Source organism: Salvelinus sp. IW2-2015, linkage group LG31, assembly GCF_002910315.2.
Source record: "Salvelinus sp. IW2-2015 linkage group LG31, ASM291031v2, whole genome shotgun sequence".
Lineage (NCBI taxonomy): Eukaryota > Metazoa > Chordata > Actinopteri > Salmoniformes > Salmonidae > Salvelinus > Salvelinus sp. IW2-2015.
Window position 1 is genome coordinate 28,389,414 of NC_036870.1, and position 14,216 is coordinate 28,403,629.

General features: G+C 40.1%; 1 protein-coding gene across 5 annotated transcripts; it reads left to right on the forward strand.

Annotated features, from left to right (window-relative positions):
- The first annotated feature begins 1,268 nt into the window (after positions 1-1,268).
- LOC111955864 (otolith matrix protein OMM-64) lies at positions 1,269-13,845 on the forward strand. Of its 5 annotated transcripts, none has more exons than XM_070436276.1 (20): positions 1,269-1,357; positions 2,167-2,228; positions 2,782-2,805; positions 3,243-3,308; positions 3,417-3,458; positions 4,719-4,754; positions 4,873-4,926; positions 5,781-5,819; positions 7,868-8,023; positions 8,813-8,845; positions 8,971-9,048; positions 9,159-9,218; positions 9,446-10,300; positions 10,693-10,737; positions 10,890-10,946; positions 11,554-11,607; positions 11,697-11,758; positions 12,317-12,383; positions 13,034-13,115; positions 13,216-13,845. In XM_070436276.1, exons 1-19 carry the CDS (start codon positions 1,347-1,349, stop codon positions 13,060-13,062), a joined length of 1,830 nt encoding a protein of 609 aa, XP_070292377.1. In that variant the 5' UTR covers positions 1,269-1,346; the 3' UTR covers positions 13,063-13,115; positions 13,216-13,845. The 5 variants fall into 5 exon arrangements, with proteins under 5 accessions (XP_070292377.1, XP_070292378.1, XP_070292379.1 ...); XM_070436277.1 differs by having other exon boundaries at positions 7,871-8,023; XM_070436278.1 differs by lacking the exon at positions 9,159-9,218.
- Positions 13,846-14,216: the final 371 nt, after the last annotated feature.

Genomic DNA, 14,216 nt, shown 5'->3' on the forward strand with positions numbered 1-14,216 from the left:
TCACATCACTTCAACACCCCTACTTTAAATCTGGCTACATCATACCATTACCACTGGATAACTTCCAATCAGGTAGTCTATTAGTAGCCTACTATGTGGAGAAACCAGCACAGAGAAATCACTTGGTTTAAATCAAAGACAATTTCCTGCCTGACCACATACAGTATCGGTGTGCTGTCCCCCCGAAAAACACACCAATCGCAGCTCAGTTGACAAACACAAATAAATCCCATGGACAAACAATAGAAATAAAACAACAAAACGATCTACAGACTAAAGTGTTATCTGTGGGTACTTTGAGAGGGGTACGGGGTTAGTGTGTAAGCTATGTGTGTGAGGGGCTGAGGGTTTTTAAAGGGAGATTCAGGGGTAGATTCAGATCAGAGGGGACTTTAGAACATGAGCTGTTTGAAAACACAAAGGTGTGAGAGCCTCACGTTCAACCCTGTTTTAAACTAGTTTAATACTAGCTGTTCCTCTGCAACGCCTCTGTCTCTCTGTCAATTCAATTCAATTCAATTCAAAGCGCTTTACTGGCACGGGAAACATATGTTTACATTGCCAAAGCAAGTGAAATTGACAATAAACAAAAAGGGAAATAAACAATCAGAAATTAACAGTAAACGTTACTCACAAAGGTTTTAAAAGAATATAAACGTTTCAAATGTCATATTATCGCTATGTACAGTGTTATAACGATGTGCAAATAGTTTGAAAGATAAAATAAATAAACATAAATATGGGTTGTATTTACAATGGTGTTTGTTCTTCACTCGTTGCTCTTTTCTTGTGGCAACAGGTCACAAATATTGCTGCCGTGATGGCACACTGGGATTTCACCTAGTAGATATGAGAGTTTATCAAGACTTTAAAAATTTGTATTATACTTCTTTGTGGGTCTGTGTAATCTGGGTGAAATATGTGTCTCTAATGTGGTCATACATTTGCCAGGAGGTTAGAAAGTGCAGCTTGGTTTCCATCTCATTTTGTGGGCAGGTGCACATGGCCTGTCTTCTCTTGAGAGCCTGGTCTGCCTACGGCGACCTCTCTCAATAGCAAGGCCACGCTCACTGAGTCTGTACATAGTCAAAGCTTTTCCTAATTTTGGGTCAGTCACAGTGGTCAGGTATTCTGCTACTGTGTACTTTCTGTTTAGTGCCAAATAGCATTCCAGTGTGTTCTCTGTTTGTCAGTGTGTCTCTGTGGCTCACAGGCTCTGCCCCCTAGGAGCAGAGGGGGTGGTGAAAGTATAAAACCTCTTGGGCTCCCTCCAGCCACACTGTAGACCTACTGGAAACTATAGAGACACCTGAGTATCGCCCCACTGACTGAACTATCCCGTCACAATGCTGTCACGGTAAGTGAGCACTAACACAAGGGTGGCTTGCATTGGGCATTTGGTTTTGACTTACGTGTGTGTATACTGGAACTTTTAAAATGACACAATCTATTTGACATATTTGGACAGCTGTATTCTTGGAGGAAGTGTATTTGTTAGTCTACCTGTAGAAGGAAACTTGAGACGTTTAGACCTGCTGAGGGTATTTCAATGATAGAGAGTGGGGAACAGTTGAATTCATTGTTTTTGTGGGAGTTTTTTGTGGGATCGCAATAGCTTGGCAATGTGTGTGTCCTTTATGTAGTTGTTCCAGATTTACTTTTTTCTTGTTCAATCATTAACTTCAATAAAAATAGCATCACTGATATCAATGACGATACTGGTACAAGATAAAGTGACGGGACTCTAAATAGTCTTTAAAAAGATTTAGAGAATTTACCTTTAAAGTCAAAATAGTTCACAATAATCCTTTATTTGACCTTTCATTATATTAAAATATGAAAAGTAGATAATGTACCAATATATCATTGATTCATTTTTGATGAACTTTTCATTGATAATTCATTATCCATAATATATATTGAACATAAGAACATCCATAAGATACTTTGCATTGCTGCAAGTTACATATATTCTTATTATAATGCAATGAGCAGGGGAAACACAGTTCCTCCTACCTGCTTCCATTCAAATACTATTTTTTTCCTTTTCCACTGCCACTATGACCCTAAGATGGCTTCTAGGAGAAGTCATTACATCTGTTTGACTAAAGTATTGTTTTAAAAGTGTCGTGACCAGTTCTATCTCTGTGTTCTTCATTCTAACAGAACGTTGATTGTTCCTTTGATCTTTGCTTTGGCTGGTCTTGCTCTCTCAGCCCCCATTACTGGTAAGAAAACATGAAATTAAACCTTCTGTTAAATCTTATAATTGTGCGGGAATTTAGAATATTTCCATCAGTAACTACAGCTTAATAATAATGTACATTTTTTTAATAGGTGAACAAGATGTCTAGAGACGACGGTTTTCATTTTAGTTTAATTTCAGTTTCAACGCAATGACAAAACATGCTTCACCTTTCCAGTTATCCAGTCTGTAAGCTACTATAAGCTACTATAAGCTACTATAAGCTACTCTAAGCTACACTGCAAACATCAAGTGAGCAAACAAAATGACCATTACATTATGTTTAAGGAGGCATTTGCAATGTATACAGCGACCTCCATCCATCCCATTGAATCACAATGGGAGTCCTCTGCTTCTCCACAACGGTAGTGTAATCAGAACCCAGGTCACTCTGTGGAGACACAAAAGAGGTCTGTTCTCTTGTGCCTGATGTGGGATAGAGAGAGAAGTAGGGTGGGCCTCACATATGGTCTATTCAAATGGAGATAAATCCCCAAACCACTAATCATGCTCCCCTATGCATCTTTCCTTTGCAGATGGAACAGAGGGAGACAATGATGGTAACGTGTAATTTGTGTTTTATCATGACGTTCATAATTACCACAACAGTTAGAAAATTACAGGCTAATAAGATTTGTTAATTATAAGTAGTGTATACACATGAATGTATTTGTATTTAGTCAGAAGTACTGTTTATGATGGAACAATGACACCATTCATTGTGCTGTGCTTCAGAGAGAGCTGCTGCCTTGCTAGAGCACCTTAATGTTAAGCAGACTGACAGACTGACAAGCCCTCCATATGTGCTTTGTCTTCTGATTTCATTTACATTCATTTTCAAAACACTGGACTGAAACCTCAACACTGCTAAAATCAAATCATTAGTGTTGCATGATTGGATACATTAAGATATTGCATTTTATAATTTGGTATTGGCTTAGCTGGGTGATCATTGGCAACTGACAAAGTGGGTGCTATGATACTATTCTGGTCTCAGGTGCCAAAGATGGCGGAGGCCCCACTGGCAGCCCGGTAGTTGCAGCAGCAGCTGGAGACTCTGTAGGTTTGTATTGACTCCAATGTATCTCATACCCAATACCTAGTTAAACACACCAGGTATGTACCATTTCATACCGACGGAAACTAAACAGAAAACCTCTGTTGTTCACAGGGACCACAGATGGGACTGACTCTAGTAAAGAGCTGGCTGGAGGTATGAGTGGCTGGGTTTGGGGACTGGGGGAATCTGTCTTTCTATCAAGGAAGAAGTGTATGAAAAAAGTATGACGTAGAATCAACTCAACTCTCAAGGAAACCAACTCTGTAGATTAGAACAATAATTAGGATGGTGATTCCCCCTGAAAGTAAAAACTTTAACTGCACAGGACCAGTGAAGGACGTTCAACATGAGAGAATTAAAAACTGAGCTGTTGATTGTGACGCTAATTTGTTTTTAGGTGCAGTGGATTCCACAGATGCACCAGATCAGTGTGTGTGTGTGTGTGTGTGTGTGTGTGTGTGTGTGTGTGTGTGTGTGTGTGTGTGTGTGTGTTGACTTCAAAAAGACAACCCATGTTGAGCAACTCAGAGTATAATGTGAAAACTGCACACCTAATTCATTAGCCACAATTATACAAATTACAGCACATAATTAGTGAGCAGACAAAATGGGCCTGCTTTGAGACTATCATGGAGACACTTAACTATCCTCTATAGAGGAACTGTAATATCGGACACTCACATAAACCTGTATGTATACACTATAACAACAGCACCCATGAAACATAGCTTGACAAATGCTTTCTAGACCAGACATGAGTAAATTGTCATAGTTTCACCTGTCACCAGAGAGCGGCAGAGACCGCCCTAGAGACTATTATGACACTCAGGTGTTTTCTGTTAATAATTATGATTCCCTTTTATGTGAGGTGTGTTTTCTGTTACCTTTTGCAGAAGCTTTTTTTTTTTTCTGTGTGCGTTGTCTCCTGAGTAGTTATCGAGTCTTAGTGTTTGTTGTTTTCCCAGTTTTACATTTTACCTACTCTTGAACGTTTTCCCAAGGGTTCCTCGGTTGGTTCTCTTCTCTGCTCCTGGGTCCTACCTCATCATGCACCATAAATGTGTCAGAGTCTGACTATTTGCAGTGGGGCCATGCTAGAGGTTTAGACAGTTGACAGAATAAACCAAATGGTTCTCAAATCCAAGCCAAAGTTATATCAATTCCCAAACCTTTTCATGCCATTAAACATTGTTTACTTACAGCCTTCTTCAAACACAGATTCTATAAAATCCACTTTAAACAGTATTTGAAAGACAGTAAGCCCAATCAAAACCATTTATCAATTAAAAAATATAATAGTAATATTGATCTTGTCCAGACCAATTTTATTACTGAAGAGTCCATGGCTAAAACAAGTTCAATGGCCAGACGTCGAACTCCAACTCACCCAATGTTTTCTTCTTCATTTATCAGATGTGAGTAGCAGTGATACATCCACAGACACAAGCAGTGAGTCACCAATTCATTTGAATGGAAATGAAACACACTGACTATTGGGAATTTCCTGATAATTACAGTAATGGTGACTTCAATGACAGCATCAAAGTCACCCGTCCTTGTCTTCCAGATGTAGATACCAGCGTGGAAACCCCAGGCAGTCCTGATGTCTCTGATGCCCCAGGTGAGGCCTAGGAGTAAAATACACAAAGGTCAAATGTCAAAGATAAGGGTTATGGCCAAAGGTCGAAATCATTCGATAAGAATGAGCCGGTTGACGTTTATTGTCATGAGTCTTGTCCTGGAGGCAGAAATTAGAAATTACCCCTTAGATTGGCAAGCTGCAAAGTCAAAATTGGCTATATTGTAAAAATGAATGAAAACTAAAATGTTGGTCTTAATTTCAGGTTAGGGTTATGCATCAGGCTTTTCATTGTGGTTAAGGTTAGGGTTAGATTTAAAATCAGATTTTATGACTTTGTTGCTGTGCCAGCTGGTGACCATTCTGCAGAGCTGCCTCCAGAACAAGATTCATCACGAAAAATGCTAACCAGCTGGTCAAAATCTGTGAAAGTCCCTGTTGATGATGAGGATTTGTTATTTCAATTCATGCAGAAAAATATTTTTTTGCCCAGGCGAGTGCGGCATGCTGTGACGTGCTGTGCCTTGAAGTGCACATAAAATATATACACTACCGTTCAAAAGTTTGGGGTCACTTAGAAATGTTATTGTTTTTGAAAGAAAAGCAAAAATTTGTGTCCATTAAAATAACATTGAACAAGGACATTTCTAAGTGACCCCAAACTTTCGAACGGTAGTGTATATATACTTAATCTGCATGTCCACTTTAAAGTCACTCCGAACTGGACAAAGCTGTGAGGAGAGACAAACTTTAGCCTCATATCTACTGTCAAAAAAAAATATTGCAGCAAAAAATGGCCAAAATGCTGTATAGTTGTATAATCAATAACAAGGCAAGAAATTACACAGTATTTTCAAGCCTTCCAATAACACTAATGTCATTATGTTACGATGCAGCTGAAGCAGCAGGCAGCCAAGATACAACTGATGCAGCTGGTGAGTGAAGAGATAATGTCATTATGTTAAGATGCAGCTGGTGAGTGAAGAGATAATGTCATTATGTTAAGATGCAGCTGAAGGCAGCTGGTGAGTGAAGCGATAATGTCATTATGTTACATCGCACTGGTGAGTGAAGAGATAATGTCATTATGTTAAGATGCAGCTGTGCAGCTGGAGTGAGCGTAATGTCATTATGTTAAGATGCAGCTGTGCAGCTGGTGAGTGAAGGGATAATGTCATTATGTTAAGATGCAGCTGATGCAGCTGGTGAGTGAAGAGATAATGTCATTATGTTAAGATGCAGCTGGTGAGTGAAGCGATAATGTCATTATGTTAGATGCAGCTGATGCAGCTGGTGAGTGAAGCGATAATGTCATTATGTTAAGATGCAGCTGGTGAGTGAAGAGATAATGTCATTATGTTAAGATGCAGCTGATGCAGCTGGTGAGTGAGAGATAATGTCTTATGTTAAGATGCAGCTGGTGAGTGAAGAGATAATGTCATTATGTTAAGATGCAGCTGATGCAGCTGGTGAGTGAAGCGATAATGTCATTATGTTAAGACAGCTGATGCAGCTGGTGAGTGAAGAGATAATGTCATTATGTTAAGATGCAGCTGATGCAGCTGGTGAGTGAGAGATAATGTCATTATGTTAAGATGCAGCTGGTGAGTGAAGCGATAATGTCATTATGTTAAGATGCAGCTGATGCAGCTGGTGAGTGAAGCGATAATGTCATTATGTTAAGATGCAGCTTGGGAGTGAAGAGATAATGCATTATGTTAAGATGCAGCTGATGCAGCTGGTGAGTGAAGCGATAATGTCATTATGTTAAGATGCAGCTGGTGAGTGAAGCGATAATGTCATTATGTTAAGATGCAGCTGATGCGAGCTGGTGAGTGAAGCGATAATGTCATTTGTTTATGATGCAGCTGGTGAGTGAAGCGATAATGTCATTATGTTAAGATGCAGCTGATGCAGCTGATGAGTGAAGCTGATAATGTCATTATGTTAAGATGCAGCTGGTGGGAACCGATAATGTCATTTGTTAAGATGCAGCTGTGAGTGAAGCGATAATGTCATTATGTTAAGATGCAGCTGATGCAGCTGGTGAGTGAAGCGATAATGTCATTATGTTAAGATGCAGCTGGTGAGGGAAGCGATAATGTCATTATGTTAAGATGCAGCTGGTGAGGGAAGCGATACGTTTTGAGAGATGTTCTTGCCACTCAAGGCCACAGCTTCCCCGTTCTTTTGTGTACAACAGCTACTTTTAGCCTCAGAAAGACTAAGCACAGCTGGGTACAACAGCTACTTTAGTCAAAACAAAGATACAAAGTGAAACACAAATTCTTCTAGAGTTATTATACATTGTACAAAATGGTAGTTAGAGGTGACACTTGGATCCCCAATTTCCCCTTCCCTGATACATGTGTAAATATTGTACTATAAATTGTGCCTTTCAGTATTATACTTACAGTGCCTTCAGAAAGTATTCATACCACTTGACTTATTCCACATTTTGTTGTATTACAACCTGAATTCAAAATTGATTTAATATATTTTTTTCCTTACCCATCTACACACCCCATAATGAGAAAAGTGAAAACATGTTTTTAGAAAAGTTTGTAAATGTATTGAAAATGAAATACAGAAATATCTAACTTACATAAGAATTCATACCCTGAGTCAATACTTTGTAGAAGCTCGCCGATTACACCTGTGAGGCTTTTTGGATAAGTCTTTAACCTCTACGGGACGGTTGAGCTAACGTAGGCTAATGTGATTAGCATGAGGTTGTAAGTAACAAAATAAAATCCCAGGACATAGACATGATGACAGTGAGAAGGTGTCAGCAGAGGTTTTGGGTAAGAACTTTTCTCTCTGAATTCCTTGTACAATAACCAAGCTCTGACTTCACTGATCATCAGAACATTATAACTGTAACAAACATCATCAGTGTAACAAACATTGCTATAAACATCAACAGGCAGACTTAAAATATATAATAAATCTATGTTGCTTTAAATTATGATTTCACAATCAGCAGATGTGGATAAGTCTCCAGAAGATAACTCCACAGAGTCTCCAGAAGATAACTCCACAGAGTCTCCTGACAGTACCTCCACAGAGTCTCCTGACAGTGACTCCACAGAGTCTCCTGAAAGTGACTCCACAGAGTCTCCTGAAAGTGACAACACAGGTAAGTGTTAAAAACAGACTGATTCAAAAACAAAATCTTTAAGTTAAAGTACATTGCTGCTGGTGTAGATAAAGACAGATTAAAGATATGCCAAAAATATGAGGACAGTATGACGTGGAAAAGTGCACAGTACACAACAATAACGTTGGAGACACACGTCTAAGAGTATTTTTCTTTGTCCGTCAGATCAGTGTTTCCCAACTCCAGTCCTCAAGTACCCCTAACAGTACACGTTGATTAAACTCATTGAGGTCTTGATGATTAGTTGACACGTTGAATCAGGTGTGCTTGTCTGGGGCTACACCAAAATTGTGTGCTTTTGGGGTACTAGAGGACTGGAGTTGGGAAACTGCATAAGATGACAATAAAGATGAAACAGAGTCAGATGATACCTCTGAGGGTAAGGGACTAAAGACTTGGATTATGTATCTACAAAAATAAATACTTGGATTCTGACATTAACTAATCATAACATGAGGCAGGTGAACTCCTTGCAGAGAAAGACAAAACATAGTTATCTTCACAGTATTTTCAATAGGAAGTGCTGCCAGTAGAAAAAGTTCCTTTGTTTTGGTAGTGAAGAACTAGAACGGTCACAGTGCAATAGGTCATCCTCTGTCATTCCACAGACAAGGTCGACAGGGACGATGCTGTAAATACCGCCGTTAATACTGTACGTCCTCCCACCCTCAAAGCATTGATAAATAGACAATACATGACCCTGTCTAATGAAAACATGATTAGGTACTCATAATAAAACACACAATGAACTTTGTGTTTCTTTTCAAGATGAAGCACTGACAGACGTGCAAGCTGACTCTGGTAAGTATGAAGAACAACGTCAATGTTTTCATCATATTGTCGTACTAGACAGGTTCATTGGCAATACAACGACATCAAATAATAGGTTGCGACAGTTTGATGACATAAATCATGTGTGATTGTAGACGTGACCAGTGATGACACGGAGGAGGCCACGGAGACAGACAAAGATGATGACAAGAGTGACGACAAGAGTGACTCAGGTGTGTTAAATTGACATTTCTGAATTGGATATTCATTGTCTGGGAAACTGTCATTTTGAGCCATTCTACCCATCAGTTGGTCATAAACCTGTTATTTTCTTCACCTCAAGAGGATGCAGATGGGAAGGATACTGCAGGTGAAGAAGAAATGTTAGATAATGACTCTGCAGGTGAGTCTACTCGTTGAGGTTTGTGTATCTCTCACCCACAAAGGGTCATTATAGGGAAGGTATCTCTACTGGTGTCCCCCAGGGCTCAGTACTATGACCTCTTTTGTTCTCACTACTGATGTCCCCCATGACCTCTCTTGTTCTCACTTGGTTCAGAACTACATATTCTACGTCATATACCATAATAATGAATTACCAGAATGTCTAAACACTGTACTTTTCTGCAGATGCTGCCACAGACAAAGACGATAGTGATGAGGATAAGGACATTGAACTAGATGGTAAGGCCCCTGCAGAAGAGAAGGACAGCGCAGAAGACACAGAGACAGAGGAAGCGGCGGACAGCGACAGCAAACAAGACGACGCAGACTCAGACACTAAGGATGACAAGCCAGACAAAGATGACAAGAAAGACAGCACAGATGACAGCAAAGACAGCGACAGCTCAGATGACCACAAAGAGAGCAGCGAAGAAGAGGCCCGGATTCCAGAGGAGGAACCAGAGCACCAGGAAATAGAAGAAAAGGACAGCGAGAGCCAACAGGACACCTCAGAAGAAAACGACAAGCCAGACAAAGAAGATGAGAAAGACAGCGACAGCTCAGACGACAGCAAAGACAGCAGCGAAGCGGATGTCCAGTTCTCGGAGGAGGAACCAAAGCAGCAGGAAATGGACATGAAGGACAGAGGTGACGTGGGGGAACAGCAGGCCAGCCCTGAAGACAACATCGAGGAGGGAAGCCATGTAGGGAGCCAAGAATTTGAGCCTCTACAGGATTCGGAGGAGGAGGCGGAGCTGGAGTCAAAAAAGGAGGGGAAGCTGGAGGAGGCGGAGAAGGAGGAGCTGGATGCGGAGATGAACCTAGACACAACAGAGTCCGACAGTAAGGAGGACAGTAAGGATGACAGTAAGAATGAGATTAAGGATGAGAGTGAGGATAAGACTGAGGCTGACACAGACTCCAACAGCAAGGAGGACATTGGGACCAGCGGTGCCCCTAAACCACAAGAGGATGACAGTGAAGAGGACACTGAAGTCCAGCCAGAGGACACTGATGATAGCATGATGAAGGAGCCCAAAGGTGCGGTTACCACTACTAAACCATAGAAATGTGGCTAATAATTAAGCCATAATGTAATGTACATATGTGATTCCCTGTAAAATGGGCTCTCGAGTGGCCCAGCGGTCTAAGGCACTAGAGTGCTAGAGGCATCACTACAGACCCTGGTTCGATCCCAGGCTGTATCACAACCGGCCGCGCATTGGGAGTCCCATAGGACGGTGCACAATTGGCTCAGCGTCATCTGGGTTAGGGTTTGGCCGGGGTAGGCCGTCATTGTAAATAACAATTTGTTCTTACCTGACTTGCCTAGTTAAATAAAGGATAAATAAAAATATCAAAGCACTAAGTATTACATTGTGAGTGGTATTGGTACCATATTGTGATAACTGAAACACTGCTTTCTGATACAGATTCTGATGATGCTGACAAAGATGATATGGACAAGGATGCCTCTGGTATGTCTATCTATCTTGCATGTCACTTGATCCCCTTGCTTCTTTATCAGCTGATCCATGCAGCACTGAATCAAAGAGAGTGGGGTAAATTGTATCAAATGTTCCATCATTTCATGCTATTTCTCGATGTTATGCACATTTTCTTTTCATAGACTCAGAGGATGACAAATCTGAATCTGATGCAGAGCCAGGTGCAGATTCACACAAAGGTTTGTTTCCTCTGATCCTGAAACATATCACCTGTGCTTTCAAATGGCTTGGTCTTGTAACGTTGTTCCTCTCTCTCTTCATACGAAGAGGAGGAGCAGGAATTAAACCAAGGTGCAGCGTGTTGGAATGACATGACGTATTTATTTAAACAAGAACAAAACGAACTATACTTGAAATGATACAAAATAACAAAACGAAAGTAGACAGACTTAGAACGACGAACTTACATAACACACGCAGAACGAACGAACAAGTACTTACTACAAAAAAAGACGAACGAACGACACAGTCCCGTATGGTGCAAAACAAACACAGACACAGGAGACAACCACCCACAAACAAACAGTGTGAAAACACCTACCTTAATATGACTCTCAATCAGAGGAAATGAAAAACACCTGCCTCTAATTGAGAGCCATATTAGGTCACCCTTTAAACCAACATAGAAACAGAAAACATAGACTGCCCACCCAAACTCACGTCCTGACCAACTAACACATACAAAACTAACAGAAAACAGGTCAGGAACGTGACAGGTCTTTAGCTGTTGTAACGTTCTAATTCATTATTGTGGCTCAACATCATATATATTAATCTGGTCTTTAGATGAGGATGAGACCGACGAGGATTCCGATGATGCGTCAGAGTCCATGGCGAAAGGTTAGTCAAAGCCATACAAACAAACGTTCACATTTGAGTAATTGAATTGAAATAGTAAAATAAAGTCTGTTTCGTGTTTTTTTACTCAGATGACGATATGGATGATGATGATGACATGGATGGGGCAGAAACAATGGCTCCAGATTCAGAAGGTAAGGACCAAAACTGACTTACATCTTTGGGTAGTTACCAATGAAAGGCCCGATCATGCTAAGGCTTCCTCGACCAGGGGAAGAAACAGTGCATGTGTGTGCACCAGTCAACTCAGTCAATGTGCCATGAAGTAAACATATCTTTTGTCCCTGTGACTTTTCTGATCAGATGTCTGTTTGTTTGAACAGAGATAATGAAGTCTGATGAGATGTCTGTTTGTTTGAACAGAGATAACATCTCACAACATTATGCAGACACAAACACACACGCACACGCACACGCACACGCACACGCACACACACACACACACCACACACACACACCACACCACACACACACACACACACACACACACACACTCTCTCTCTTAGTACTGTGCAGGGAGTTATCTGACTCATTTATCCAACACATGAGGTACAATGACAAGTATGAGGACGAGAACAACACAACGATGACAGAAGTTTAAAATATATATATAAACCTACATACTGGGAGCACATAACAGAGCTTTACTGGGAACAGTGTGGATTGGAATAAACATCCTTTTCTCCCTCAGGCTGTTCCAGCTGACATTCTGGACCAACCAGACCAACAGGATTACATGACACAGGGTGACTCTCACGGTAATGTCAGCAGAACATATGACACACCAAGCCACATCAGCACATTAACAACATATATGTAATTTAGCAGACACTTTTTCCTCAAATAACCTGTATCCACGCACATTGACTCAGTATCGGTCTCCTGTATTTTTATTTAACTAGGCAAGTCAATTAAGAACAAATTCTTATTTACAATGACGGCCTACCGGGGAACAGTGGGTTAACTGCCTTGTTCAGGGGCAGAACGACAGATTTTTACCTTGTCAGCTAGGGGATTCAATCTAGCAACGTTTTGGATACTGGCCCAGCGCTCTAACCACTAGGCTACCTGCCACCCCGTATATAGCCCCGTTATTGTTATTTTATTAGTGTTCTATTAATTTTTACTTTAGTTTATTTAGTAAATATTTTTCTTATCTCTTATTTTTCTTCAAACTGGCTTGTAAGTCAGCATTTCACAGAAAGGTATTCGGCGCAAATACAATTTGATTTGACTTACAGTCATGTGTGCAAACATTTTACTTGTGTACATCTTACATTCGTTTCAGACGTATTTAACCCGTCTGTCACTCTCTGACGTAGAGAGAGATGGATGTGATCCATTGTACTGTATGATGCTGTCAGATTGTATTCATTTCTATGTACTGTATATCTCATTTTGTTTACAGGCGCTGATGCACCGGCAGCCCAGTCTTAGCCCTGTAGCTGGAGCCCACAGGACGCTGTGAATGGAATCAGACAGTTTGATAGGTAGCTAAAGCCATATCCATTGATTTGTACTTACTATAAGAGGAGAGGTACGTTGTACAATGCCTTTTTTTTCACTTCATTCCATCTCTTTTCCTTGCAGTCCCATCATGGTGAATCCCACATAAACCAACACGTCCTCCCGCAGTCATGACAACAAACAGCGTAAAAAAACTTACGTTCCTTAAGTTCCTTAACCCTCTCTTGCCACTCAAAATGGTGAAGGTGTCTACGGGGATACAATTAAATTATTATACTGTTTTGGTGTACATTACATTTTTACCCACTTTTTGACTGCATTGTTGTTTTTTGGCATCTCAAGGGTAGTTTAATATTTGATCATGGAGAATATATATTTTTTCAACTTTGTTTTTGTTAAAGACAGTTTATTTAAGTTGTGACATCATCATTATACAAGTTACACCCCTGTCTTATCAACTAGCGTGTTGATAAAATGGTCACCATGTTCCCTTACAATGCCCTTGAAAAAAAGTCTGTTTTTTTTAAAGATAGCACTCAGTCATTGTAGGTTTGCTAGGTTTCTGCAGGTTGTGGGTTACTACAGTTTTTCTCTTGCTTTCATGTGATGCATTGCTGTCTCAGTCCTTGACAGAAAGCTCAATTGGCACTTTTTCCTTAACCGATAAAAATAACTCTACTGGCTCAGTTCAACATTCATTTTAAAGTTATCAGAAACATAAGAACCTTTATACAAAATGAAGTGTACATACAATGTCTTTGATCAGATATAATCTACATTGGTTGGACAAATGGTAAAATAACAATTGCATAGAAATAATGAGAATTTAATTTCATAACTGTATGCACACAGGGGGGATATCTAATAAAGATTGAGTTGTCAGATCATTTTTGGGGGGCAAGTTTGTTGGGATAAAAAGCAGTATGTGTGTGTTTTTGTGAATGTGTAAAGGATGTGCTGATGAAACGAGAAGCAAGTAAGAAGCCTACTCACTGACTACCAGGACATTACAATAATATCAACTATAAATAATTTGATAATACAACGAACGAACAAATATAATGTCATAACAATAATCAATGGAGTTTCTAGAATGTGATGCATTGACAGTTGAAATACAGACA